At 51.0% G+C, this 26,349-nt stretch overlaps 1 protein-coding gene across 2 annotated transcripts in view; it reads left to right on the top strand.

The window, feature by feature from the left end:
• pld3 (phospholipase D family, member 3) overlaps positions 1-19,715 on the top strand; it is a 30,178-nt gene extending 10,463 nt beyond the window's left edge. For both annotated transcript variants that reach the window (XM_055663775.1, XM_055663776.1), the window contains exons 4-12: positions 911-1,083; positions 3,682-3,865; positions 6,037-6,154; positions 7,931-8,058; positions 9,646-9,846; positions 11,271-11,410; positions 13,359-13,524; positions 15,338-15,437; positions 17,885-19,715. In XM_055663775.1, the coding sequence (XP_055519750.1) occupies positions 911-1,083; positions 3,682-3,865; positions 6,037-6,154; positions 7,931-8,058; positions 9,646-9,846; positions 11,271-11,410; positions 13,359-13,524; positions 15,338-15,437; positions 17,885-18,087 (1,413 nt within the window). In that variant the 3' untranslated portion in view covers positions 18,088-19,715. The remainder of the gene's footprint in view (positions 1-910; positions 1,084-3,681; positions 3,866-6,036; positions 6,155-7,930; positions 8,059-9,645; positions 9,847-11,270; positions 11,411-13,358; positions 13,525-15,337; positions 15,438-17,884) is intronic.
• The last annotated feature ends 6,634 nt before the right edge of the window (positions 19,716-26,349 follow it).

Here is a 26,349-nt window from a genome sequence, read left to right as displayed (position 1 = left end):
CAATGAAATTCTTGCTTGCTGCAGCACAACAGAATATTGTAAACATAAATACAGAACAGTTCAGTTCAATATACACATAAATAAGCAGATAAAGTGCAATAGGCTGTTACAGTTCAGAGTCTGTTTGTTGGTGAGTTTAATAGCCTGATGGCTGTGGGGAAGTAGCTATTCCTGAACCTGGATGTAACAGATTTCAGAGAAACGAGGAACATAGAAACATAGAAAATAGGTGCAGGAGTAGGCCATTCGGCCCTTCGAGCCTGCACCGCCATTCAATATGATCATGGCTGATCATCCAACTCAGTATCCTGTACCTGCCTTCTCTCCATACCCCCTGATCCCTTTAGCCACAAGGGCCACATCTAACTCCCTCTTAAATATAGCCAATGAACTGTGGCCTCAACTACCTTCTGTGGCAGAGAATTCCACAGATTCACCACTCTCTGTGTGAAAAATGTTTTCCTCATCTCGGTCCTAAAAGATTTCCCCCTTATCCTTAAACTGTGTGGCCCCTTGTTCTGGACTTCCCCAACATCGGAAACAATCTTCCTGCATCTAGCCTGTCCAACCCCTTAAGAATTTTGTAAGTTTCTATAAGATCCCCCCTCAATCTTCTAAATTCTAGCGAGTACAAGCCGAGTCTATCCAGTCTTTCTTCATATGAAAGTCCTGACATCCCAGGAATCAGTCTGGTGAACCTTCTCTGTACTCCCTCTATGGCAAGAATGTCTTTCCTCAGATTAGGAGACCAAAACTGTACGCAATACTCCAGGTGTGGTCTCACCAAGACCCTGTACAACTGCAGTACAACCTCCCTGCTCCTATAGAAACTGCAGGTGCTGGTTTACAGCGGAACATCGGAGAATGTTCCAACACCCACTGAGTTCTTGTTTTTCTCCTCCTTCTCCAGATCTACCGGGAAGCGGTGCTGGTGCTGGGAGTCATCCTCGTCCTTGTCCTCCTGATGCTGATCCAACTCCTGCTCTTCCCACTCAACCAGCAATTCAACAAGACCGCTCGGACCGAGAGTGGGCCAGCACCATTGGTGGAGCAACTGAGGAGGACCTGCACCGACCCCTGCAGGTAGCCAATGGAATAGCCGTCTGTGATGCCCCCTGTAGGTAGCCAGTGGAATAGCCGTCTGTAACGCCCCCTGTAGGTAGCCAGTGGAATAGCCGTCTGCGATGCCCCCTGTAGGTAGCCAGTGGAATAGCCGTCTGCGATGCCCCCTGTAGGTAGCCAGTGGAATAGCCGCCTGTGACGCCCCCTGTAGGTAGCCAGTGGAATAACAGTCTGTGATGCCCCCTGTAGGTAGCCAGTGGAATAACAGTCTGTAACGCCCCCTGTAGGTAGCCAGTGGAATAGCCGTCTGTGATGCCCCCTGTAGGTAGCCAGTGGAATAACAGTCTGTAACGCCCCCTGTAGGTAGCCAGTGGAATAGCCGTCTGTGATGCCCCCTGTAGGTAGCCAGTGGAATAGCCGTCTGTGATGCCCCCTGTAGGTAGCCAGTGGAATAGCCGTCTGTGATGCCCCCTGTAGGTAGCCAGTGGAATAGCCCCCTGTAACGCCCCCTGTAGGTAGCCAGTGGAATAACCGTCTGTGATGCCCCCTGTAGGTAGCCAGTGGAATAACAGTCTGTAACGCCCCCTGTAGGTAGCCAGTGGAATAGCCCCCTGTAACGCCCCCTGTAGGCAGCCAGTGGAATAGCCGTCTGTTATGCCCCCTGTAGGTAGCCAGTGGAATAGCCCCCTGTAACGCCCCCTGTAGGTAGCCAGTGGAATAGCCCCCTGTAACGCCCCCTGTAGGCAGCCAATGGAATAGTCGTCTGTTATGCCCCCTGCTGGTAACCAGTAGAATGGCAGGTTATAACGCCACCTGAAGGCAATCCTTGGAATAGAAGGCTACAGCACCTCCTGCTGTTACCCAGTTGAATTGCAGACTGAGTGCCCCCATTCAGGTTCCCTGGGGCACTGATTGACCTCAGCGCATTGTGTTGGCTGTCCAGTCTGCCAGAACCTGCAGGAGATACATCCAGTTGCAGCAGGGTTTGGCTACACATCATGTGTGTCACTAACATTGTCTGATCGTGCGGTCGATGTGCCTGATGGCAGAGACCTGAGGACCATTATTAAAGAAAGAAACTAGTAAATTTCGGCTGACTGTCCACTCATTCCCGGCCTGAAACGTTGCCTATCTCCTTCGCTCCATAGATGCTGCTGCACCCGCTGAGTTTCTCCAGCATTTTTGTCTACCTTCGATTTTCCAGCATCTGCAGTTCCTTCTTAAAAACTTATTCAGATGCAGGTTTAAACCGAAGATAGACACAAAAAAGCTGGAGTAACTCCTGAAGATGGGTCTCGGCCCAAAATGTCACCCATTCCTTCTCTCCAGAGATGCTGCCTGTTCCCGCTGATTTACTCCAGCATTTTGTGTCTATCTTTAGCTGGATAACATCATCGCACTTGGCTGATATCACGTTCCCATCCATTAGTTCATATTGTTTCTGTTGGGGGAAAAACATGGAGGCAATCAAATGTAGCTACAGGGGGTGGGTTTGTGCTTTGACCAGGTTTCTGTTAGAACTGCAGATCAGCACAAAACTCTGGAGTAACTCAGCGGTATAGGCAGCTTCTCTGGGGAGATGTTACTCTGGCATTTTGCGTTTATAGTGTAAAGCAGCACCTGCAGTTCCTTTTCCTACACATTTTGTTTGAAGTTCATAAGGCCTCCAGTTTAAATTCCTCCATTTGGAATATTTTGGAGGACCAAGAAACCAAGAAACCAAGGCCTAGGAGCAGAATTAAGCCATTTGGCCCATCAAGTCTACTCCGCCATTCAATCATGGCTGACCTATCTTCCCCTATAATAATAATAATAATAATAATAATATATTTTATTGTCATTGCACGTCAGTGCAACGAGATTTAGTTTGCAGCTTCCAACCCATGTAAAGAAAAGTAAAATCAATAAATAAGCTGTGTGACGTGACCATCCGAGGGAGACAGTCCGGGGAGGATGGGGGGCACTCAGCAGGGCCGGTTCAGAGCCGCTATAGCTCTGGGAATGAAGCTGTTTCTGAGTCTGGAGGTTCGGGCGTAGAAGGCCTTGTAACGTCTGCCGGAGGGAAGTAGTTCGAACAGTCCGTTACAAGGGTGTGAGGAGTCTTTATGGATGCTGACGGCCTTCCTGATGCACCGTCTGTGGTAGATGCCCTCCAAGGCTGGTAGCTGTGTCCCAATCAACCCCATAGCACCTCATATTCCGTTTGGGGAGTCTGCATCCTGGGGGCATGAACATCGAATTCTCCCAATTTTGTTAGTCCTTGCTGTCTCCTCCCCTTCCTCAGTCCCCCTGTTGTCTCCTCCCATCCCCCAGCCTTCGGGCTCCTCCTCCTTTTTCCTTTCTTGTCCCCGCCCCCGATCAGTCTGAAGAAGGGTTTCGGCCCGAAACGTTGCCTATTTCCTTCGCTCCATAGATGCTGCTGCACCCGCTGAGTTTCTCCAGCTTTTTTGTGTACCTTCGATTCTCCAGCATCTGCAGTTCCCTCTTAAACCCCATTCTCCTGCCTTCTCCCCAAAAACCCTGACACCCCTGCTATCGTTGCCATAACAATATCCATTGACTCAGCCTCCACAGACTCCACAGACCCGTTTGTACTGAGGGTTCTTCTTCTCTCCCCAGTGTCGTCCTCGTTGAGAGTATTCCAGAGGGGATGCAATTTGGGACCAATTTCACCAGCAACCCGTCCATCTACGATGGCTGGATGGGGCTGTTGAGTGAGGCGGGGAGCAGTCTGGACATTGCTTCCTTTTACTGGACCATGGCCAACATCGACACCAGGACCAAGGAGCCCACGGCCGCTCAGGTAGGCAATGAGACGCTCAACGTCTCCCTGCCCCTCGCTCATCCACAACCATGGGTGGAATCGCTGACTCAGCATGCTCACTAGAAGTCAAGTCAACTCACTTATATTTCTATAGCACATTTAAAAAACAACTCTCATTGGCCAAAGTGCTTTACATTGGTGGAGGAACTAACATAGAAACAGAAAATAGGTGCAGGAGTAGGCCATTCGGCCCTTCGACCCTGCACCGCCATTCAATATGATCATGGCTGATCATCCAACTCAGTATCCTGTACCTGCCTTCTCTCCATACCCCCTGACACGTTAGACAACATTGGTCCATAGATTAAGTACATACATAAATACATACATACAGCACTCCCTCAGAGGACGTCAAGAAAGGCTTGAGAGTAAAGATGAGTTTTAAGTCTTGACTTAAAGGAGTTGATGGAGGGGGCAGTTCTGATGGGAAGGGGGATGCTGTTCCACAGTCTAGGAGCTGCAACCGCAAAGGCGCGGTCACCCCTAAGCTTATGCCTGGACCGCGGGATATTCAGTAACACCAAGTCGGCCGATCTGAGGGACCTGGAGCTGGTGTTGGTGGGTGAGCAGCTTTTTGATGTAGGTGGAGGGCAAGCCCGTTAAGGGCTTCGTAAACATAAAGAAGGATCTTGAAGTTTATACGGAACCGCACAGGGAGCCGGTGGAGAGAGGCCAGGATCGGGGTGATGTGGTCCCTTTTTCGGGTGCCCGTCGGGAGTCTCGCTGCGGCGTTTTGGACCAGTTGCAGGCGGGACAGGGAAGATTGGCTGATGCCAGAGTTGCAGTAATCGAGGCGGGAGGTGATAAATGTGTGGATGATCTTTTCGAGGTCACCAAACTGGAGGAATTGTTTTACTTTAGCTGTCGTCCGAAGCTGAAAGAAGCTAGCTTTTACCACGGCATTGACTTGTTTGTCAGAAGGATTGTAACAGCCCAAGATATTGGCTCAACAGAGAATAAAGGCCCTGTCCCACATTCCCAAGTTACTCACAAACTCTCCCGAGTTTTCCCCTTGATTCGAATTCGGGGAATGTCAGTAGCGAACTCATAGGAGCTCGTAGCGAATCCGTAGATGTTTCGTAGCAGCTCGTATAATGCCAGCCGTAGGAACTCGGGGCATTAGGTAAGATGGGACGTTTTTTCAACTTGTTGAAAAATGTCCACGAGTTTAAAAAAAATAGCCTTGAGTACCTATGGCTGGCTATTACCGTAATTCTCAGAGTTCGAGTCAAGGGGAAAACTCGGGAGAATATGTGAGTAGCTCGGGAAAGAGGGACAGGGCCTTTAGATTTAGCTCTTAGGACTAACGGAATCAAGGGATATGGGGGACAAAACAGGAATGGGGTACTAATTGGGGATGATCAGCCATGATCATATTGAATGGCGGTGCTGGCTCAAAGGGCCGAATGGCCTACTCCTGCACCTATTGTCTATGTTTCTAAAAAACATCACACAGTCAATAACAGATAGGTTATGGATGCTGGTCATGTCAGTAACATCCACATCTTCCATGTTAGTTTAGTTTGGAGATACAGTGCAGAAACAGGCCCTTCGGCCCACCGAGTCCGTACCGACCAGCGATCCCCGCACATTAAAGGGCCTGCCCCACTGTACGAGTTTACCCAAGAGCTCTCCCGAGTTAAGAAAAAAATCAAACTCGTAGAATGTACGTAGCGGGCACGTCGGAGCTCGAGACGTCTCTTAGCGGCTCATATCGCTAACGGCAGGTACTCGGGGAAACGTGGTAAACTCCTGAAGTTTTTTCAACATGTTGAAAAATGTCCACGAGAGCCCCAAGCACCTACGAGCGGCCATTACCGTAATTCTCCGAATTCGAATCAGGGGAAACTCAGGAGAACTCTTGAATTACCTTGTACAGTGGGACACTATTCTACACAAGGGACAATTTTTTTAAAATATTTATGCCAGACCAATTAACCTGTGGGAGGAAAGCGAAGTTCTCAGAGAAAACCCACGCAGGTCACGGGGAAGGGCCTGTTTCCGCGCTGTATCTCTGAAAACAAAACTAAACATTGTAGCGGGCTTCGCATTTTTCAGCGCTGCGATCCCTTGACCATCTCTCCGCCAGCTTTGCCCCCGATCGCCACCTTCAGCTCGGCCGGGCTTTGATGGTCATCTTGTCTTCTCAGGGTGAAGCCGTCTTGAAGGAAATGCAGAGGGTTTCGGGAAAACTCGAGGTGAGAGTCGCAGTCAGTAAACCCTCCAAGCACCAGACGTTGGCTGACCTGGAATTACTGCAGCAGAGCGGTGAGGAGGGGGTGGGGGGGGGGGGGGGGGGGGGGGGGGGGGGGGGGGGGGGGCTTTGGGGGTGGCAGGAGGGGATCGGGGGGGGGCAGGGAATGTTTTTGTTGGGAGGGAGAGGTAGAGGCAGGATGTGGGAAGAATATCACTGGAAAGTAAAGTGCTGGAGTAACTTACTCCAGGGGGTCAGGCAGCATCTCTGGAGAACATGGACAGGTGATGGGATGTGGGGGGAGCTCGGCAGGGAGGGACTTAAAGTCATAGAGTGATACAGTGTGGAAACAGGCCCAACTCGCCCACACCGGCCAACAATGTCCCAGCTACCCTAGTCCCACTTACATGCGCTTGGTCCATATCCCTCCAAACCCCTTCCACTATCCACGTACCTGTCCAACTGTTTCTTAAACGTTGGGATAGGCCCAACCTCAACCACCTCCTCAGGCAGCTTGTTCCATACACCCACCAGAAAAAGTTACCCCTCAGATTCAAATTAAATCCTTTCCCCTTCACCTTGAACCTGTGTCCTCTGGTCCTCGATTCCCCTACTCTGGGTATAAGCATCCACAGCATCTATTCCTCTCATGGTTTTGTACACCTCTATAAGATCACCCCTCATCCTCCTACGCTCCATGGAATAGAGACCCAGCCTACTCAACCTCTCCCAACAGCTCACACCCTCTAGTCCTGGCAACATCCTCGTAAATCTTTTCCGAACCCTTTCAAGCTTGACAGTATCTTTCCTATAACAAAGAGGAACACAGGCATCGGCAAAGAGGGGGGGTCATGGAATGTGCGGGGGAGTGGGGAAAAGTGGGGGATAGAAGGGAAATGGGGGGCTGAGATGGGAGATGTGCATAAGGTGGAGGGGAAAGGAACAGGGTGATGGGGTGGGAGCTATGGAGTGATGCAAGGGCTTACGAAGAGAAGGAGCTATATATTGGGGCATTCATTGAAATTGTAGACGGCCAGAAAGATCAGCAGGGACATATTGGACCGAAGGGCCCGTTTCTGTGCAGTATAACTCCGTGCCTCTCGTTGGTGATGGGTGGCACAGTGGTGCAGCGGTAGAGTTGCTGCCTCCCAGCACCAGAGACCCAGGTTCGATCCTGACCTCGGATGCTGAATGTGTGGAGTTTGTACCGTTCTCCCCGTGACCTGCGCGGCTTTTCTCCGGGCGCTCCGGTTCCCTCCCACACTCCAAAGACGTGCGGGCTTGTGGGCTAATTGGCCCCAGTGTGTAGGATAGTGCTAGCGAACCGGCGATTGTCGGCCGGCATGGACTGGTGGGCTGAAGGGCCTGTTTCCGAGCTGTATCACTAAACTGAACCGAACACTGGAGGAAAGGAATAGATGACATTTCAGCTCGGAGCCCTGCCTCAGAGAACCTTTCCTTCAGAGATGCTGCCTGACCCACCGAGCTTCCCCAACACCTTGAACCTGTGTCCTCTGGTCCTCGATTCCCCTACTCTGGGTAAAAGCATCCACCCAATCTATTCCTCTCATGATTTTGTACACCTCTATAAGATCACCCCTCATCCTCCTGCGCTCCATGGAATAGAGTCCCAGCCTACTCAACCTCACACCCTCTAGTCCTGACAACATCCTCGTAAATCTTTTCGTAAATGGAGTGTGCGCGGGGGGGGAGGTGGTGGGATGGAGACTGTCCATGGTCGCGTTGAATGCAGGAGCAGCCTTCGATGGGCCGAGCGGCCTGGTGCTCCTGTTCTCGGTCTTTCTGTGAGCCTACAGTGCAGCATGTCTGGTGTTTTAATGTGTGGACAGGAGCCAAGGTGAGAGTGGTGGACATGCCCAGACTGACCAGTGGCGTGCTACACACCAAGTTCTGGATCGTGGATAAGAAGCACTTGTTCATCGGGAGCGCAAACATGGATTGGCGATCGCTGACGCAGGTAGGGTGGGGGTGTTGGGGAACGCACAGTGTGGTGGTGATGGGGGGGAGGTGCAGGCTGGCTAGGCAGTTTGGTTTGGTTTAGTTGTAGTCAATAGTGCTGTATTTGTCCCATATGCAACTGCTCAGTGAAGTTCATTTTGCATATGTTACACATGCGGGCACCGACATTATTCAAAGTCCGATCGACCCGCGCCCTCGATGTACTGCAGGAGTTCCCGCGACCCAACGTCCCTCTCCTCTCCTCGCCTCACCCGGACAGCTTTGTGTCCCGGGGGGCACCTCCTACAGCTGACCTTGAAGGTAGTTTAGAGACTCACTCACTCTCTCACTCACTCACTGTCTCACTCACTCACTCTCTCACTCACTCACTCACTCACTCTCTCACTCACTCACTCACTCTCACTCACTCACTCACTCACTCACTCACTCACTCACTCACTCACTCACTCACTCACTCACTCACTCACTCTCTCACTCACTCACTCACTCACTCCACTCACTCACTCACTCACTCACTCACTCACTCCCTCACTCACTCACTCACACTCACTCACTCACTCACACTCACTCACTCACTCACACTCACTCACTCTCACTCACTCACTCACTCACTCACTCACTCACTCACTCACTCACTCACTCACACTCACTCACTCACTCACTCACTCACTCACACACTCACTCACTCACTCACTCACTCATTCACTCTTCACTCACTCACTCACTCACTCACTCACTCACTGACTCTCTCATTCACTCACTCACTCACTCACTCACTCACTCTCTCTCTCTCTCTCTCTCTCACTCACTCACTCACACTCACTCACACCCACTCACTCACTCACTCACTCTCTCACTCACTCACTCACTCACCCACACTCTCTCACTCACTCTCACTCACTCACTCACTCTCTCTCTCTCACTCACTCACTCACTCACTCACTCACTCACTCACTCACTCTCTCTCTCTCTCTCTCTCACTCACTCACTCACTCACTCACTCACTCACTCTCTCACTCTCACTCACTCACTCACTCACTCACTCACTCACTCACTCACTCTCTCTCTCTCTCTCTCTCTCTCACTCACTCACTCACACTCACTCACTCACTCACTCACTCACTCACTCACTCACCCACTCACTCACGAAGGAATAGGTGACGTTTCGGGTCGAGACCCTTCCAATCTCTGAAGAAATAGTTTCGATGTTTTCAAGAGAGAGTTAGATTTAGCTCTTAGGGCTAAAGGAATCAAGGGGTATGGGGAGAAAGCAGGAACGGGGTACTGATTTTGGATGACCAACCATGATCATATTGAATGGGGGTGCTGGCTAGAAGGGCCGAATGGCCTAGTCGTGCATCTATTTTCTATGTTTCTATGTCTATGTTTCTATGACGCAAAATGTCACCTATTCCTTTTCTCCAGAGATTTTGTCTGACCCGCTGAGTAACTCCAGCTTTTTGTGTCTATCTTCGGTTTTAACCAGCATCTGCAGTTCCTTCCTACACACAGACATTGCTGGGTTGATTGTTCGATTGAAGGACACAGTATTTTGTATCTGATCTTCCCTTGCCTCCGTTGACAGGTGAAGGAGCTGGGAGTTGTGGTCTACAACTGCAGCTGCCTGGCTGAGGACCTGGGCAAGATTTTCGAGGCCTACTGGAGTATCGGTGGGACTAACGGCAGCATCCCCGACCCCTGGCCCAGCAACTACTCCACCCCGTACAACAAGGACAACCCCATGCAGCTGAAGTTGAACAACACCCCGGCCAGTGTCTACTTCTCAGTGAGTTCCTCCGCTCCGCCTGCTCTGCACGCCGCCGGGTTCGTCCATAGGTGGCGCCGTCGAGCAGACCCGTCCTGGCCTTTACATAGAAACATAGAAACATAGAAAATATGTGCAGGAGTAGGCCATTCGGCCCTTCGAGCCTGCACCGCCACTCAATATGATCATGGCTGATCATCCAACTCAGTATCCCGTACCTGCCTTCTCTCCATACCCCCTGATCCCTTTAGAGCCACATCTAACTCCCTCTTAAATATAGCCAATGAACTGGCCTCAACTACCTTCTGTGGCAGAGAATTCCACAGATTCACCACTCTCTGTGTAAAAAATGATTTTCTCATCTCGGTCCTAAAAGATTTCCCCCTTATCCTTAAACTGTGACCCCTAGTTCTGGAGTTCCCCAACATCGGGAATAATCTTCCTGCATCTAGCCTGTCCAACCCCTTAAGAATTTTGTAAGTTTCTATTAGATCGACATGACCCTGATATGACCCCCTCTCCGATCTGCATTTGCCACGGATTTGCTCACTCACTTAAACCCCTGTCCCACGCTACGAGTTCATTCCAAGAGCTCTCCCGAGTTTCCCCTAATTCGAACTCGGAGATTTACGGTAATGACCACTCGTTAGTACTCGAGGCTCTCGTGGACATTTTTCAACATGTTGAAAAACCTTCACGATTCTTCCCGCGCTTACCTGCCGTTAGCGAGTCTTCCCGAGTACCTGCCGTTAGCGTTACGAGGCGCTAAGAGACGTCCCCGAGCTCCGACGTACCCGCTACGTTCATTCTCCGTGCTTACCATGAATTTGATTTTTTTTTTTCAACTCGGGAGAGCTCTTGGAATGAACTCGTAAAGTGGGACAGGGCTATTAAACCCCGCGACGTTCCATGTCGGCTTCCTGCCTTGACCCGACATCCCAGTGCCCATCCTCACAGCGCTGGTCAGTGTGGGCTGACATGACTTGCAGTCAAGTCCAGTCCAGTTTATTTGTCACTCACACACACACGTACAAGATGTACAGTGAAATGAAAGTTCCAATGCCTGCGGGATTGTGCAAAACAACAGAACAGAACAGAACCAATGTTTACATTAAAAAAAAGACTCAACAGTAATTAGTCCCTGGTGAGATAAGACTTTACAGTCCTGACGGCCTGTGGGAAGAAACTCCATCTCATCCTCTCTGTTTTCACAGCGGGACCGTGGAGGTGTTTGCCTGACCGTAGCAGCTGGAACAGTCCGTTGCTGGGGGGGTAGGGGTCCCCCATAATGTTGCTGGCTCTGGATTTGCACCTCCTGGTGTATAGGTCCTGCAGGGGGGTGAGTGTAGTTCCCATAGTGCGTTCGGCCGAACACACTACTCTCTGCAGAGCCTTCTTGTCCTGGGCTGTTTACCAGTGATCCCTTGAACTCTTCTCCCTTCCAGAGCTCCCCTCCTCCTCTGTGTCCAGCGGGCCGGACCGATGACCTCACGTCCATCCTCAGCATTATCGATGACGCAGATGATTTTGTGTACGTGGCCGTCATGAGTTATATTCCCGTTCTCATGTTCACGTATCCCAGAAGGTAAAAGTCTTCATATAACCTCTGTGCGTGTGCATCCACGTGCGTGTGCGTGTGTGTGTGTGAGCGTGCACGGGCATGCGACACGGTGAGTGTGTCAAGTGCGTGTTCGTGAAAGAGTAAAAGTGAGTGTGTTTAGTTTAGTCTGGAGATACCACACGGAAACAGAGGCCCTTCGGCCCATCGAGTCCTCGCCAGCCGGCAATCCCCGTACACTCGCACTGTTCTACACACACTAGGGATAATTTTGACTGAGGCAATTAACCTACAAACCTGCACGTCTTTGGAATGTGGGAGGAAACCGGAGCACCCGGACAAAACCCACGTGGTCACGGGGGGAACGTACAAACTCCGCACAGACAGCACCCAGAGTCAGGATCAAACTCGGGTCTCTGATGCTGGTCACGGGCAAGATCAGGCCATCTCTGGGCGAGGTTAGTCCACCCTTGGGTAACGTCAGTGGGCAAAGTTATGCCGTCGGGGGGCCAGGTCAAACCATCAGGAGTGCAAGGTCATGCCATCCGTGGGCAAGATCAGACCACCCATCAGCAATGTTACACCATCAATGGGCAGCATTGAAAAAGCTACTTTTATAACAACTAAACCAGGTTCGCTTCTTAATAAACAGACACCACACAAACTGTTTGGTAGACCAGTTCAAAACTTTACTTAACATCGGCCGATGGAAGGGAGCGAGAATTCCAGCTAAGTGACCAATGTAGACACTCAACTGTCCTCGGTCCCCTTCCCTTAACAACAGAATTACATTGCCTTAAATAGGGTTTTTTGTCCCCTTAGCACATTCCACAGACATTAGTCATGGTCAGAGGTACAGGAAAAGGTTTCCACAGAATGCATCACATCAAACCTTTTGTTTACATGGTACAAGATATACTAAAAACATTGGCCATTTGCTTTAGGTCATTTTATCTCCAAATAGACCACCCTAGTTCTTTTCGCTGCTTCCTCGGTCATTTGGTCCCTCATAAACATAGGTCATTTGTTTACAAAGATGTGACTGGCTATTTCTCTCTTCCTTTATTGCCTCCTCCCCATAAATATTGGTCATTTGCTTTATGGCATCTTACTTCAAAGATGTAGCTATGTCTCTCTTCCTCTCTTGTCACTTCCTCACTTGGGAGACAATGTTATAGGATTTATTATCTCACACACCGCAACCTGAGGAAAGCCTAATTTGAGACTAAATATAAGCTAGCCCAGAAGCCAATTTCATATCTTCTTATATTTTTAACTAAAATTCGTCTTCATCAGCATCACACCATCAGTGGGCAATGTCACACCATCAGTGGGCAATGTCACACCATCAGTGGGCAGCGTCACACCATCAGTGGGCAATGTCACACCATCAGTGGGCAATGTCACACCATCAGTGGGCAATGTCACACCATCAGTGGGCAATGTCACACCATCAGTGGGCAATGTCACACCATCAGTGGGCAATGTCACACCATCAGTGGGCAATGTCACACCATCAGTGGGCAGCACCACACCATCAGTGGGCAATGTCACACCATCAATGGGCAATGTCACGTCGTCAGTAGGCAAGGTCCCGCTAGTGGGTAAGGTCACCGTTTGTGGGCAATGTCACACCATCAATGGGCAATGTCACACCATCAGTGGGCAATGCCACACCATCAGTGGGCAATGTTACACCATCAGTGGGCAATGTCACACCATCAGTGGGCAATGTCACGTCGTCAGTAGGCAAGGTCCCGCTAGTGGGTAAGGTCACTGTTCATGGGCAAGATCACGCCATCTCTCGGCAAGGCCAGACCACCCATGGGCAAAGGCGCACTATACACGGGCAAGGTCGTGCCATCAATGGGCTATGTCACACTAACCATTGGCAAGGTCACACCGCCCCTGGGTAACGCGGCACTGCCCGCGGGTATCGATGGCGCCTGACCCTCTCGCCGCGCTCTCCCTGCAGGTTCTGGCCGACCATCGACAACCACCTGCGGAAGGCGGCGTTCGAGCGGAAGGTGCACGTGCGCCTCCTCATCAGCTGCTGGCAACACACGGACCCCTCGATCTTCCCGTTCCTCCAGTCCCTGACCGCACTGAGCCGCAACGGGAAAGGGCTGCACGTGGAAGTGGTGAGTGAGCCGTGACCAGGAGCTGTGTCTGTGCTGGCTGCTGTCCGCAGTGAACGACACTCGTGTCGAGGCCTTTGCAGCACTATCATTTTCGCTGCTGGTGACATGATCGAATGGCAGAGCTGACTCGACAGGCCGAACGCACTAAATCTGCTCCAATGTCTCACAATAACACTTTAGACTCTGGAGATACAGCGGCCCGCCGAGTCCACGCTGACCAGCGATCATCCCGCACCCTAGCATGGTTCTACACACACACACACTAGCGACAATTTACACCAGCCAGTTCACCTGCACGTCTTTGTAGTGTGGGAGGAAACCAGAGCACCCGGAGAAAACCCACGTGGTCACAGGAAGAACTTAAAAACTCCGTACAGACTTCATTAGTGATAGGAGCAGAATTAGGCCATTCAGCCCATCGGGTCAATCATGGCTGATCTATCTCTCCCTCTCAACCCCATTCTCCTGCCTTCTCCCCATAACCCCTGGCACCCGTACTAATCAAGAATCTATATCTATCTCTGCCTTATAAATATCCATTGACTTCCTGACGTAAGTGTGCCAGAGTAATTCAGTGGGGTCAAACACTCCAGCACTCCAGTGAGTTTTTTTGTGTTATAGGAAAGATGTTACCAAGCTGGAGAGGTACAGAGATTTACGAAGATGTTGCCAGGATTCGATGGTCTGAGCTATAGGGAGAGGTTGTGGAATTCTCTGCCTCAGAGGGCGGTGGAGGCCGGTTCTCTGGATGCTTTCAAGAGAGAGCTAGATAGGGCTCTTAAAAATAGCGGAGTCAGGGGATATGGGGAGAAGGCAGGAACGGGGTACTGATTGGGGATGATCAGCCATGGACTCTATTCCTTGGAGCGCAGTAAGATGAGGGGTGATCTTCTGGAGGTGTATAAAATCATGAGAGGAATAGACAATAGACAATAGGTGCAGGAGTAGGCCATTCGGCCCTTCGAGCCAGCATCGCCATTCATAGAAGCATAGAAACATAGAAAATAGGTGCAGGGGTAGGCCATTCGGCCCTTCGAGCCTGCACTGCCATTCGATATGATCATGGCTGATCATCCAACTCAGTATCCCATCCCTGCCTTCTCTCCATACCCCCTGATCCCTTTAGCCACATCTAACTCCCGCTTAAATATAGCCAATGAACTGTGGCCTCAACTACCTTCTGTGGCAGAGAATTCCACAGATTCACCACTCTCTGTGTAAAAAATGATTTTCTCATCTCGGTCCTAAAAGACTTCCCTCTTATCCCCAAACTGTGACCCCTAGTTCTGGACTTCCCCAACATTGGGAATAATCTTCCTGCATCTAGCCTGTCCAACCCCTTAAGAATTTTGTAAGTTTCAATGTGATCCTGGCTGATCATCCCCAATCAGTACCCCGTTCCTGCCTTCTCCCCATATCCCCTGACTCCGCTATATTTAAGAGCCCTATCTAGCTCTCTCTTGAAAGCATCCAGAGAACCAGCCTCCACCGCCCTCTGAGGCAGAGAATTCCACAATAGATCGGGTAGATGCACAGAATCTCTTGCCCAGGGTAGGGGAATCGAGCACCAGAGGACATAGGTTTAAAGTGAGGGGGAAAAAATGTAATAGGAATCTGAGGGTTAGCTTTTTCACACATAGGGTGGTGAGTGTATGGAACGAGCTGCCGGAGGAGGAAGTTAAGGCTGGGACGTTTAAGGAACGGTTACAGTTTTGGAGAGATATGGACCAAAAACAGGTAGGTGGGATTAGAGTAGATGGGGCATGTTGACCGATGTGGGCATGTTGTAACCCTCCCTGTTCTCACCTTACAGAAAATCTTTGTTGTCCCGGCAACCCAGGAGCAAAGCAAGATCCCGTACGCTCGAGTTAACCACAACAAGTACATGGTGACGGACAAGGTGGCCTACATTGGTGAGCTGCGACCCGGTCTCTTGGTAAACCCTCGCATCTTAAACGTGGCCAGATTGGCACTGGGGCAGTAATGTTGTGGTTCTGCACCTCAGCTGCAAGTGTGAGCTTACCATCCGAGCATAGTGGGAGGAAAGTAGAAGCAGCTAGGGTGCACAGCTTAGACAGACACAAAACAGCTGGAATGACAGTGGGTCTGGCAGCATCTGTCTGAAGAAGGGTCTCGACTAGGAAAAGGCCGACTTGGAAAAGGGGAGATGCAGCAAGACCTGGGTGTCATGGTACACCAGTCATTGAAGGTAGGCATGCAGGTGCAGCAGGCAGTGAAGAAAGCGAATGGTATGTTAGCTTTCATAGCAAAAGGATTTGAGTATAGGAGCAAGGAGGTTCTACTGCAGTTGTACAGGGTCTTGGTGAGACCACACCTGGAGTATTGCGTACAGTTTTGGCCTCCAAATCTGAGGAAGGACATTATTGCCATAGAGGGAGTGCAGAGAAGGTTCACCAGACTGATTCCTGGGATGTCAGGACTGTATTATGAAGAAAGACTGGATAGACTTGGTTTATACTCTCTAGAATTTAGGAGATTGAGAGGGGATCTTATAGAAACGTACAAAATTCTTAAGGGGTTGGACAGGCTAGATGCAGGAAGATTGCTCCCGATGTTGGGGAAGTCCAGGACAAGGGGTCACAGCTTAAGGATAAGGGGGAAATCCTTTAAAAACCGAGATGAGAAGAACTTTTTTCACACAGAGAGTGGTGAGTCTCTGGAACTGTGCCGCAGAGGGTAGTCGAGGCCAGTTCATTGGCTATATTTAAGAGGGAGTTAGATGTGGCCCTTGTGGCTAAGGGGATCAGAGGGTATGGAGAGATGGAGAGAAGGCAGGTACGGGATACTGAGTTGGATGATCAGCCATGATCATATTGAATGGCGGTGCAGGCTCGAAGGGCCGAATGGCCTACTCCTGCACCTAATTTCTATGTTTCTATGACCCAAAACAACACCTATTTCCTTCACTCCACAGATGCTGCCTCACCCGCTGAGTTTCTCCAGCATTTTTGTCTACCTAGTATTCAAGAGAGAGTTAGATTTAGCTCTTAGGGCTAACGGAATCAAGAGATATGGGGAGAAAGCAGGAGCGGGGTACTGATTTTGGATGTTCAGCCATGATCATATTGAATGGCGGTGCTGGCTCGAAGGGCCGAATGGCCTACTCCTGCACCAATTTCCTATGTTTCTGGAGAAAAGGAATAGGTGACGTTCAGCGTTTGAACCTTCTGCAGAGTTTGGAAGGGTCTCGACCTGAAAAGACACATATTCCTTTTCTCCAGAGATGCTGCCTGACCCGCTAAGTTACTCCAGCTTTTTGTGTCTATCTTCAGTTTAAACCAGCATCTGCAGTTCACTCCTACACACTGAGTACAGCTTAGTTTAGTTTAAGGATACAGCATGAAAACAGATCCTTTACCACACTGATTCCACACCGACCACCATGCACTAGTTTATATCCTACACACTTACTGAAACCAGTTAACCTACAAACCTGCACATCTTTGGAATGTGGGAGGAAACTGGAGCTCGTCATAAAACGACGGGGTAACTCAGCGGGACAGGCAGCATCTCTGGAGAAAGGACATGGGTAGCGTTTGGGGTTGAGACCCTACTTCAGACTCAAACCAGAGTACCCGGAGAAAACCCACTCACCCACTCAGCCACAGGGAGAATGTACAAACTGTGTGTTTGTGTGTGTGTATGTGTGGCGCTGTATGTGTCTGTGTGTGTGTGAGTGTCTGTGTGTGTGTCTGTGCGTGTGTGTCTGTGCGTGTGTGTGTCTGTGCGTGTGTGTCTGTGTGTGTGTGTCTGTGTGTGTGTGTGTGTGTGTGTGTGTGTGTCTGTGTGTGTGTCGGTGTGTGTGTGTGTGTGTGTGTGTGTCGGTGTGTGTGTCTGTGTGTGTGTGTGTGTGTGTGTGTGTGTGTGTGTCTGTGTGTGTGTGTGTGTGTGTGTGTGTGTGTGTGTGTGTGTGTGTGTGTGTGTGTGTGTGTGTGTGTGTGTGTGTGTGTGTGTGTGTGTGTGTGTGTGTGTGTGTGTGTGTGTGTGTGTGTGTGTGTGTGTGTGTGTGTGTGTGTGTGTGTGTGTCTGTGTGTGTGTGTGTGTGTGTGTCTGTGTCTGTGTGTGTGTGTGTGTGTGTGTGTATGTGTGTGTGTGTGTGTCTCTGTGTGTGTGTGTGTCTGTGTGTGTGTGTGTGTGTGTGTGTGTGTGTGTGTGTGTGTGTGTGTCTCTGTGTGTGTGTGTGTGTGTCTCAGTCTGTGTGTGTGTCTCTATCTGTGTCCCAGTCTGTGTGTGTGTGTCCCAGTCTGTGCGTGCGTGTGTGTGTGCGTGCGTGCGTATGTGTGTGTGTGTATTTCCAGCGTGTGGCGTTGCCTAACCCGATGTTGTCCGTGTATTCCAGGGACATCCAACTGGTCGGGCGACTACTTTGTAGACACGGCGGGGGTGGGGCTGGTAGTGAACCAGACGTCTACAAGGCGGGGGCTGCCAGAGCCCACCGTGCAGCAGCGACTACTGGAGGTGTTCAAGCGAGACTGGGACTCGCCGTACAGCAAGCTCATGGAGCCCGGGCTGAAGCGTCACGATGTCTGTAGATCCTTCTAAACCACCTCCACGGTGAAAGCCAAAGGACCAGCTCGGGACGGAGCCCTGGGACTCGAACTGGTGGATGTCCATTAGAACGTGCAGGGTGCAATCACCAGCCTCCGTCGGGAATTCCCCTGATCATCATCGTGGCTTTGGCAGACTGTCCGGCAAATTCCCGGGTCCGTTTTTGCCTTGTTGTGGGCAGGGAATGATTTGAGGAAACTTCGGAAAATTCAACGCATTTTCTCCTGGACAAAGACGGAGAGATGGTGGCTCACCGCTTGCTTGTCACTCCCCCTTATCCATCCACGTTCCTCTGTTACCCCCCCCCCCCGTGCCCAGGTACAGCATTGCAGTGTTTGGAAAGACACACATAGTTGGAGTAACTCAGCGGGTCAGTCAGCGTCTCTGGAGAATGCTTCAGGCCAAAACCCTACTTCGGGAACTGCATCTTATCCCATGTTCTCCAGAGATGCTGCCTGACCCGCCGAGTTACTCCAGCACTTTGTGTGTGTGTGTGTGTGTCTCTCTCTCCTTGGTAAACCAGCATCCGCAGTTAGAGACAAAATGCTTGAGTAACTCAGCGGGTCAGGCAGCATCACTGGAGAAAAATAACGGGTGACGTTTCAGGTCGGGACCCTTCTTCAGACTGGAAGTAGAGAGGGGGGGGTGGAAGGAAAAACTGTTTCCTCCCCTCTATTTTCAGTCTGAACAAGTGTCTCGACCCGAAACGCCACCCATTCTTTTTTCTCCAGAGATGCTGCCTGACCCGCTGAGTTACTCCAGCATTATGTGTCTACCTTCGGTATAAACCAGCATCTTCAGTTCCTATCTACATGGCGTCTGCAATTTCCTTGCTCTTACATGGTACTGTAGTGGTTGGGGCAGTCAACAGCAGTCTCCCATCTCAGGTACAGGAGTCACACTTAGATCAGATTCAGATTCAGATTCAATTTTAATTGTCATTGTCAGTGTACAGTACAGAGACAACGAAATGCATTTAGCATCTCCCTGGAAGAGCGACATAGCACATGATTTGAATAAATAATAATAAGTGTCCGGGGGGGGGGGTGATTGGCAGTCACCGAGGTACGTTGTTGAGTAGAGTGACAGCCGCCGGAAAGAAGCTGTTCCTCGACCTGCTGGTTCGGCAACGGAGAGACCTGTAGCGCCTCCCGGATGGTAGGAGGGTAAACAGTCCATGGTTGGGGTGAGAGCAGTCCTTGGCGATGCTGAGCGCCCTCCGCAGACAGCGCTTGCTTTGGACAGACTCAATGGAGGGGAGCGAGGAACCGGTGATGCGTTGGGCAATTTTCACCACCCTCTGCAATGCCTTCCGGTCGGAGACAGAGCAGTTGCCATACCATACTTTGATGCAGTTGGTAAGGATGCTCTCGATGGTGCAGCGGTAGAAGTTCACCAGGATCTGAGGAGACAGATGGACCTTCTTCAGTCTCCTGTTTTTAAAGTGTAAATTCCAGGTGACTACTCTGAAGTGTAGAGTATAGGGCGCTATACAGCAGAGAAACAGGCCCTTCGGCCCATCTAGGCCATGCCGACCAAGTCGCCATATCGGGATAGTCCCATTTTCCTGCATTCGTCCCTCCAAACCCTTCCTATCCATATATATGTCCAAATATCTTCAAGATCAATAATTGCATCAGCTTGTAAAGTTTCCCCTGGCAGCCCATTCCAGATACAGACTACCCACCGGGTGGAAACGTTGTTCGTGAGGTCCCCCTTAAATCCCACTCCTATCACCGTAAACTGATGCCATCTGCTTGTAGAGTCCTCTACCCTGGGGGAAAGACTGTGAGCATCCACTTTATCTGTGCCCCTCGTGATCTTGTACACGTCTAAAGTCACCCCTCGATCTCCCACCCTCCACATGTGGGGCCATTGCCTCTGCTCTCTGTAGCTAAAGGGGTCTCCCACTCTCGGCTTGAGTTGAACCCAGTAAAGAACGGGGCTGAGGCGATGGTATCAAACTGGCCCGCGATCATCCTGACCTGCGGCTTCGAAGACTGTGTAAGGTCATAAGGAATTGGAGTGGAATTTGGCCACCAAATCTACCCTGTGGAGAGAGGGGCTTAACAATAGACCTAGCCCATCCCAGTCCCCATGTGATGGGTCAGTGTAGAGGGAGCTTCACTCTTTTTCGCCTTGGTCTCAACAAGGACTTTATTCAGTAATTGCAATTCACAGCGTACCAGAGCGTACAAAGGTCACATTTCACCAGGTAGTCATTATAATACAATGGTGACGTCTTTATCGACAATGTACGCGACCCACGGACACCGCGTGCTTGCTCCCTCTCCAGGGACACGAGGTCACGGGCGTAGGCCCGGAAGAAGGGCAGGCAGTCGAATCGGGCAGACAATTTCGTTGTCTTAATGCATTTCGTTGTCTCTGTACTGTACACTGACAATGACAATTGAAATTGAATCTGAATCTGAATCTGAATCTGAACCCTCGGCTGCCTGGAGCCGTCAATGGCCATCTTGGCTAGGCCCAAAAGCAAACAGACTCTCCCTCCCACCCTCCCTCCTCCATACCGAGTGACCAAAGACCAGGAGCGTGGGGCTAAAGTGCCAAAACTTGAGGAGCATCCCTTTTAGATACTCAAACGGGTGCTCTCCCTGCCCTGACAGGCCAGTTCAGGGAGAGCTTCATTTTGTGCCCCCCCCACATCGCTCTGTTAAAAGTCTTACCAAAAGAAACAACATGCGTTACATGAATTAAAGTTAAATCATTTTCTTGATTAAAGATTCTCTTTGGTTGCCGTGTTAGTGCAGTGAAGGTCAAACCCAAACCTATTACTCAAACTCGTGCAAAAATGGTTGGGTTTAGGTTAGAGATACAGCGCGGAAACAAGCCCTTTGGCCCACCGAGTCTGCTCTGACCAGCGATCCCAGTACACTGACACTATCCTACGCACAATAGAGACAATTTACAATGTTAACTGAAGCCAATTAACCTACAAACCTGCACGTGTGGGAGGAAACCTGAGCACCCGGAGAAAACCCACCAGGTCACGGGGAGAAGGTACAAACTCCGTACAGACAGCATCTGTAGTCAAGATCAAACCTGGGTCTCTAGCGCTGTAAGGCAGCAATTCTACCATTGTGCTACCTCGCCTTAAATAAAATTACCAGTCAAATAGACAATAGGTGCAGGAGTAGGCCATTCGGCCCTTCGAGCCAGCACCGCCATTCAATGTGATCATAGCTGATCATCCAATCAGTACCCCGTTCCTGCCTTCTCCCCATATCCACTGTCTCCGCTATTTTTAAGAGCCCTATCTAGCTCTCTCTTGAAAACACCCGGAAAACCTGCCTCCACCGCCCTCTGAGGCAGAGAATTCCACAGACTCACCACTCTGTGAGAAAAAGTGTTCCCTCGTCTCCGCTCTAAGTGGCTTGCCCCTTATTCTTAAAATTGGTTTAGCATCTCACACATATTAAACTGTTTATCGCAAATCTGTCAGGCACGAAATGCCTCAACCCACAATTTCATCAAAGTTAGTTCAAACAATCACCATTCACTCTGACCGTCTTGGAGCATGCGGGACCTTCAGAGGGCAACAGAGACCGACTGGAGTTACGGAAGAATTGTCCGCAGATGCCAAGTCTGATTTTGGAGGATAGTTTTGCGATGCACTGCTAAGATGAATTATGATTCAATTTTGTGTCTGGGATAAGGAAGATCAGCAGGAATCTTCACTTCCCATCACACGTCTAGTCCTTTATCCTAGGACCAGCTCCAAACACAGCCCATGAAATATGATTTAAAACAAAACAGCTGTATGTATGAGACTTCGACTCACCAAAAGTCACAGGAGAGGATTAGGCCATTCGGCCCATTGTGTCGGCTCCACCATTCACTCATGGCTGATCTATCTTCTATCTTCCCCTCTCAAACCCATTCCCCTGTCTTCTCCCCATAACCCCTGACACTCGTACTAATCAAGAACTTATCAATTTCCGCTTTAAAAATACCCAATGACTTGGCCCCCACAGCCGTCTCTGGCAATGAATTCCACAGATTCACCACCCTCTGACTGAAGAAATTCCTCCTTGTCTCCTTTATAAAGGCACTTCCCTTTATTCTAGACTCCCCCATTACTGGAAACATCCTCTCCGCATCCACTCTATCCAGGCCTTTCATTACCCAGTAGGTTTCAATGAGATCGCCTTCTTATCCTTCTGAGCTCTGGTGGGTATCCAAAGACAAACGGAACTACTGCCTTTGCCAGTATTAACCCCTCCGTCAAAGCCTGTTTAGTTTAGAGATACAGGGTCTTTGGCCCACTGAGTCCACACCGATCAATAATCACCCTACACCAGACACTAGGGTCAATTTTTATAGAAGACAATTAGACAAGAAGCCCGCGCGTCTTTGGAATGTGGGAGCAAACTCCGTACAGATGCCACCCGTAGTCAGGATCGAACCCTGGTCTCTGGTGCTGTAAGGCAGCAACTCTACTGCTGTACCACCTTGCAGACTATACTTCAGTAGAAAAAAAAAGTGCTGGAGTAACTCAACTGCTCAGACAGCATCTCGGTAAATCTATGTTCACTCTCCCAAGCATGGCTTGATGCCTTTAATGTTGTTTAAAAAAAACCTAGGGAAACTTTATTGGAACTACGACCCTAATATCCAAAGAAGGTATTATACTTCTTAAATTTGTCTCCACTCCTTCTAACCCCACCTCCCCCCCTTCTCTCCCCTTCTCTCCCCTTCTCTCCCCTTCTCTCCCCTTCTCTCTCATTCTCTCTCCCTCTCCCCCTCTCTCCCCTCTCTCTCCCCCTTCTCCCCGCTCCCTCCTCCATCCCTCCCTCTCCCGCTATGCCTCTGCTCCCCTCTCTCTCCCCATCCCTCTCTCTCCCCTCCCTCTCTCTTCTCCCTCTTTCATCTCTCTTCTCTCCCCCCTCTCTCCCCTTTCTCTCCCCATCTCTCTCCCCTTCTCTCTCTCTATCTCTCTCTCCATCTCTCCCCCTCTATCCCTCTCTCCCCCCCTCTCTATCTATCTCTCTCTCTCTCTCCCTCTCTCTCCCCTTCTCTCCCCCTCTCTCCCTCTCTCCCCTTCTCTCTCTCTCTCCCCCTCTCCCCTCTCTCTCCCCCTCTCCCCTTCTCTCTCCCCTTCTCTCTCCCTTCTCAATCCCCTCTCTTCTTCTCTCTCCTCTCTCTCCCCCCTTCTCCCTCTCCCCTTCTCTCTCCCCCTCTCTCCCCCTTCGCTCCCCTTCTCTCCCTTCTCTCCTCCTCTCTCCCCTTCTCTCCCTTCTCTCCCCCTCTCTCCCCCTCTCTCTCCCCTCTCTCTCTCCCCCTCTCCCTCCTCTTCTCTCCCCCTCTCTCCCCCTCTCTCCCCCATCTCTCCCCATCTCTCCCCCCCTCTCTCCCCCCTTCTCCCCCTTCTCTCCCCTCTCTCCCCCTCTCTCCCCCTCTCTCCCCCTCTCTCCCCTTCTTCTCCTCCCCTTCTCTCCCCTTCTCTCCTCTCTCTCCCTCTCTCCCCCTCTCTCCCCCCTTCTCTCCCCTCTCTCTCCCCCTTCTCTCCCCTTCTCTCCCCTTCTCTCCCCCTTCTCTCCCCCTCTCTCCCCCTCTCTCCCCTTCTCTCTCCCCTCTCCCCCTTCTCTCCCTACACCCCCTCCCTCCCTACACTCTCCCCCCACTATATCCTCTCTCCCACTCTCTCCCCTCTCTCTCCCCTTCTCTCCCCCTTCTCTCCCCCTCTCTCCCTCCCTCTCTCCCTCCTCCACCCCCTCCTTCTCCCCCTCCGCCCCCTCTCTCCTCCTCCTCCCTTCTCTCTCCCTCTCTCTCCCTCTCTCTCCCTCTCTCCCTTCTCTCCTCTCTCTCCCCTTTCTCTCCCTCTCTCTCTCCCCCTCTCTCCCCTTCTCCCTCCCTCTCTCTCCCCTTCTCTCCCCCTCTCTCTCCCCTTCTCTCCCCCTCTCTCCCCTTCTCTCCCCCTCTCTCTCTCTCTCTCCCTCCCCTCTCTCTCCCTCTCTGCCCCTTTCTCTCTCTTCCTCCCCCTCTCTCTCCCCTTCTCTCCCCCTCTCTCCCCCTTCTCCCTCCTCTCTCTCTCCCCTTCTCTCCCCTCTCTCTCCCCTCTCTCTCCTCCTCTCTCCCCCTTCTCTCCCCTTCTCTCCCCCATCTCTCTCCCCTCTCTCCCCTTCTCTCTCCCCCTCTCCCCCTCTCCCTCCCCTCTCTCTCCCTCTCTCCCTCTCTCCCCTTCTCCCTCTCTCTTCCTTTCTCTCCCACTCCCCCTCCCCCTCTCCTTCCCTCTCCCCTTCTCTCTCTCTCTCTCTCCCTATCCTCTCTCCATCCGTTCTCCCATTATCTCTCTCCCCTTCTCTATTGGACCCCCTCTTCTCCCCCTCTCTTTCTACGTCTCGCTCTCTCTGCCTCTCTCTCTCCCTCCCCCTCTCTCCCCCCTTCTCTCCCCCTTCTCTTCCCTTCTCTCCCCATTCTCTCCCATTCTCTCTCCCCCCTCTCTCCCCTTCCCCCCCCCCTCCTCCCCGCGCTCTCTAAAGGACGTACCGTTCACTGTGCCAGCCGTCTTTTCCCTTCCTCTTCATCGCGGGTGTGAATTTCAGACAGCGCTCCCCCACTTTCCCTGGCCCCCGCCTTTGCGATATGTGTGTGTGTGCGCGGTCGGTCGATCCAGCTCGCTGTTTCAACGCAGACGGTCGATCCAGTTCGAGGTTTTCCAGGCCAGCGCCCTCGAGCTTGAAGGTCGAAGACACTCTTCTTAACTCTCGGATTAGGTCGCCCCTTTACAGCGCTTGCAGCGTCAGAGACCCGGGTTGGACCCCGGCTACGGGCGCTGTCTATACGGATCATGTACATTGTCCACATGACCGCCCGGGTTTTTTCCCCGAGATCTTCGGTTTCCTCCCACACTCCAAAGACGCACATGTTTGTAGGCTTTGTATGAATGTAAATTGTCCCTGGGGTGTGTAGGATAGTGTTAATGTGCTGTGATCGCTGGTCGGTGCAGACTCGGTGGGCCGAAGGGCCTGTTTCCCTGCTGTATCTCTAAAACTAAAAACAAGGGATAAATGCAGAAAGAAACAAATTTGTGGGTCAAACAGTGAAGGATGGGTGCACTGAGATGGCCCTACCAGTGGAACTGGGTGGAAGTATGCGTTTTGGGATTGGACAATCTCCCAGTTCAATGGTTCAATGATACACAAAGTACGCAAAGAGTCGCTATGTGTCTGCTGCTGGCAACGTTATAAACATATTCATTAGGGTCCCGGTGGATCCACTTTGGCCATGTCCAACTTTGTTACTGATACGGGGTACTGATTGGGGATGATCAGCCATGATCACATTGAATGGCGATGCTGGCTCGAAGGGCCGAATGGCCTACTCCTGCACCTGTTGTCTTTAGCCTTGTTGGCTTTTTGTTCTCACCAGCCTCCCTCTGCCCGGTCCCTCCTTGTCCTAGGCTGACCCTTCCACCACCCAATTCCCCCCGATCTCCCCCCCATCCTCCCCGCCCCCAGGTCCCTCTTTCTTCTCAGATACTCTCTAGAATTTAGGAGATTGAGAGGGGATCTTATAGAAACTTACAAAATTCTTAAGGGGTTGGACAGGCTAGATGCAGGAAGACTGTTCCCGATGTTAGGGAAGTCCAGGACAAGGGGTCACAGGTTAAGGATAAGGGGGAAATCCTTTAAAACCAAGATGAGAAGAACTTTTTTCACACAGAGAGTGGTGAATCTCTGGAACTCTCTGCCACAGAGGGTAGTTGAGGCCAGTTCATTGGCTATATTTAAGAGGGAGTTAGATGTGGCCCTTGTGGCTAAGGGGATTAGGGGGTATGGAGAGAAGGCAGGTACGGGATACTGAGTTGGATGATCAGCCATGATCATATTGAATGGCGGTGCAGGCTCGAAGGGCCGAATGGCCTACTCCTGCACCTAATTTCTATGTTTCTATGTCATGGGATCACTGTCCATCTGGGAGACATTGATGTCCAATGGTGAGGAGCATCACTGGAGGTGGGGTTCTGCCTCTGTAAGGTGGTCAGATTGGACAGCACTATCGTTGTCAGTTCGTTGCCAAGTTTTTCCTAGCATCGGCAGTGCCATGTGTCACGCAAGCCTTGGCTGAACAAGGAATAGGTTTAGACTAAACTCGAGTGCAGGAAAGGAACTGCAGATGCTGGTTTAAACCAAAGATAGAGCACAAAAAGCTGGAGTAACTCAGCGGGACAGGCAGCATCTCTGGAGAGAAGGAATGGGTGACGTTTTGGGTCGAGCCCCTTCTTCAGACTGG

This window comes from Leucoraja erinacea, chromosome 38 (genome assembly GCF_028641065.1).
Source record: "Leucoraja erinacea ecotype New England chromosome 38, Leri_hhj_1, whole genome shotgun sequence".
NCBI lineage: Eukaryota > Metazoa > Chordata > Chondrichthyes > Rajiformes > Rajidae > Leucoraja > Leucoraja erinaceus.
The sequence above is the reverse complement of the archived record's forward strand: the minus strand, read 5'-3'. Positions and strand labels throughout refer to the sequence as shown.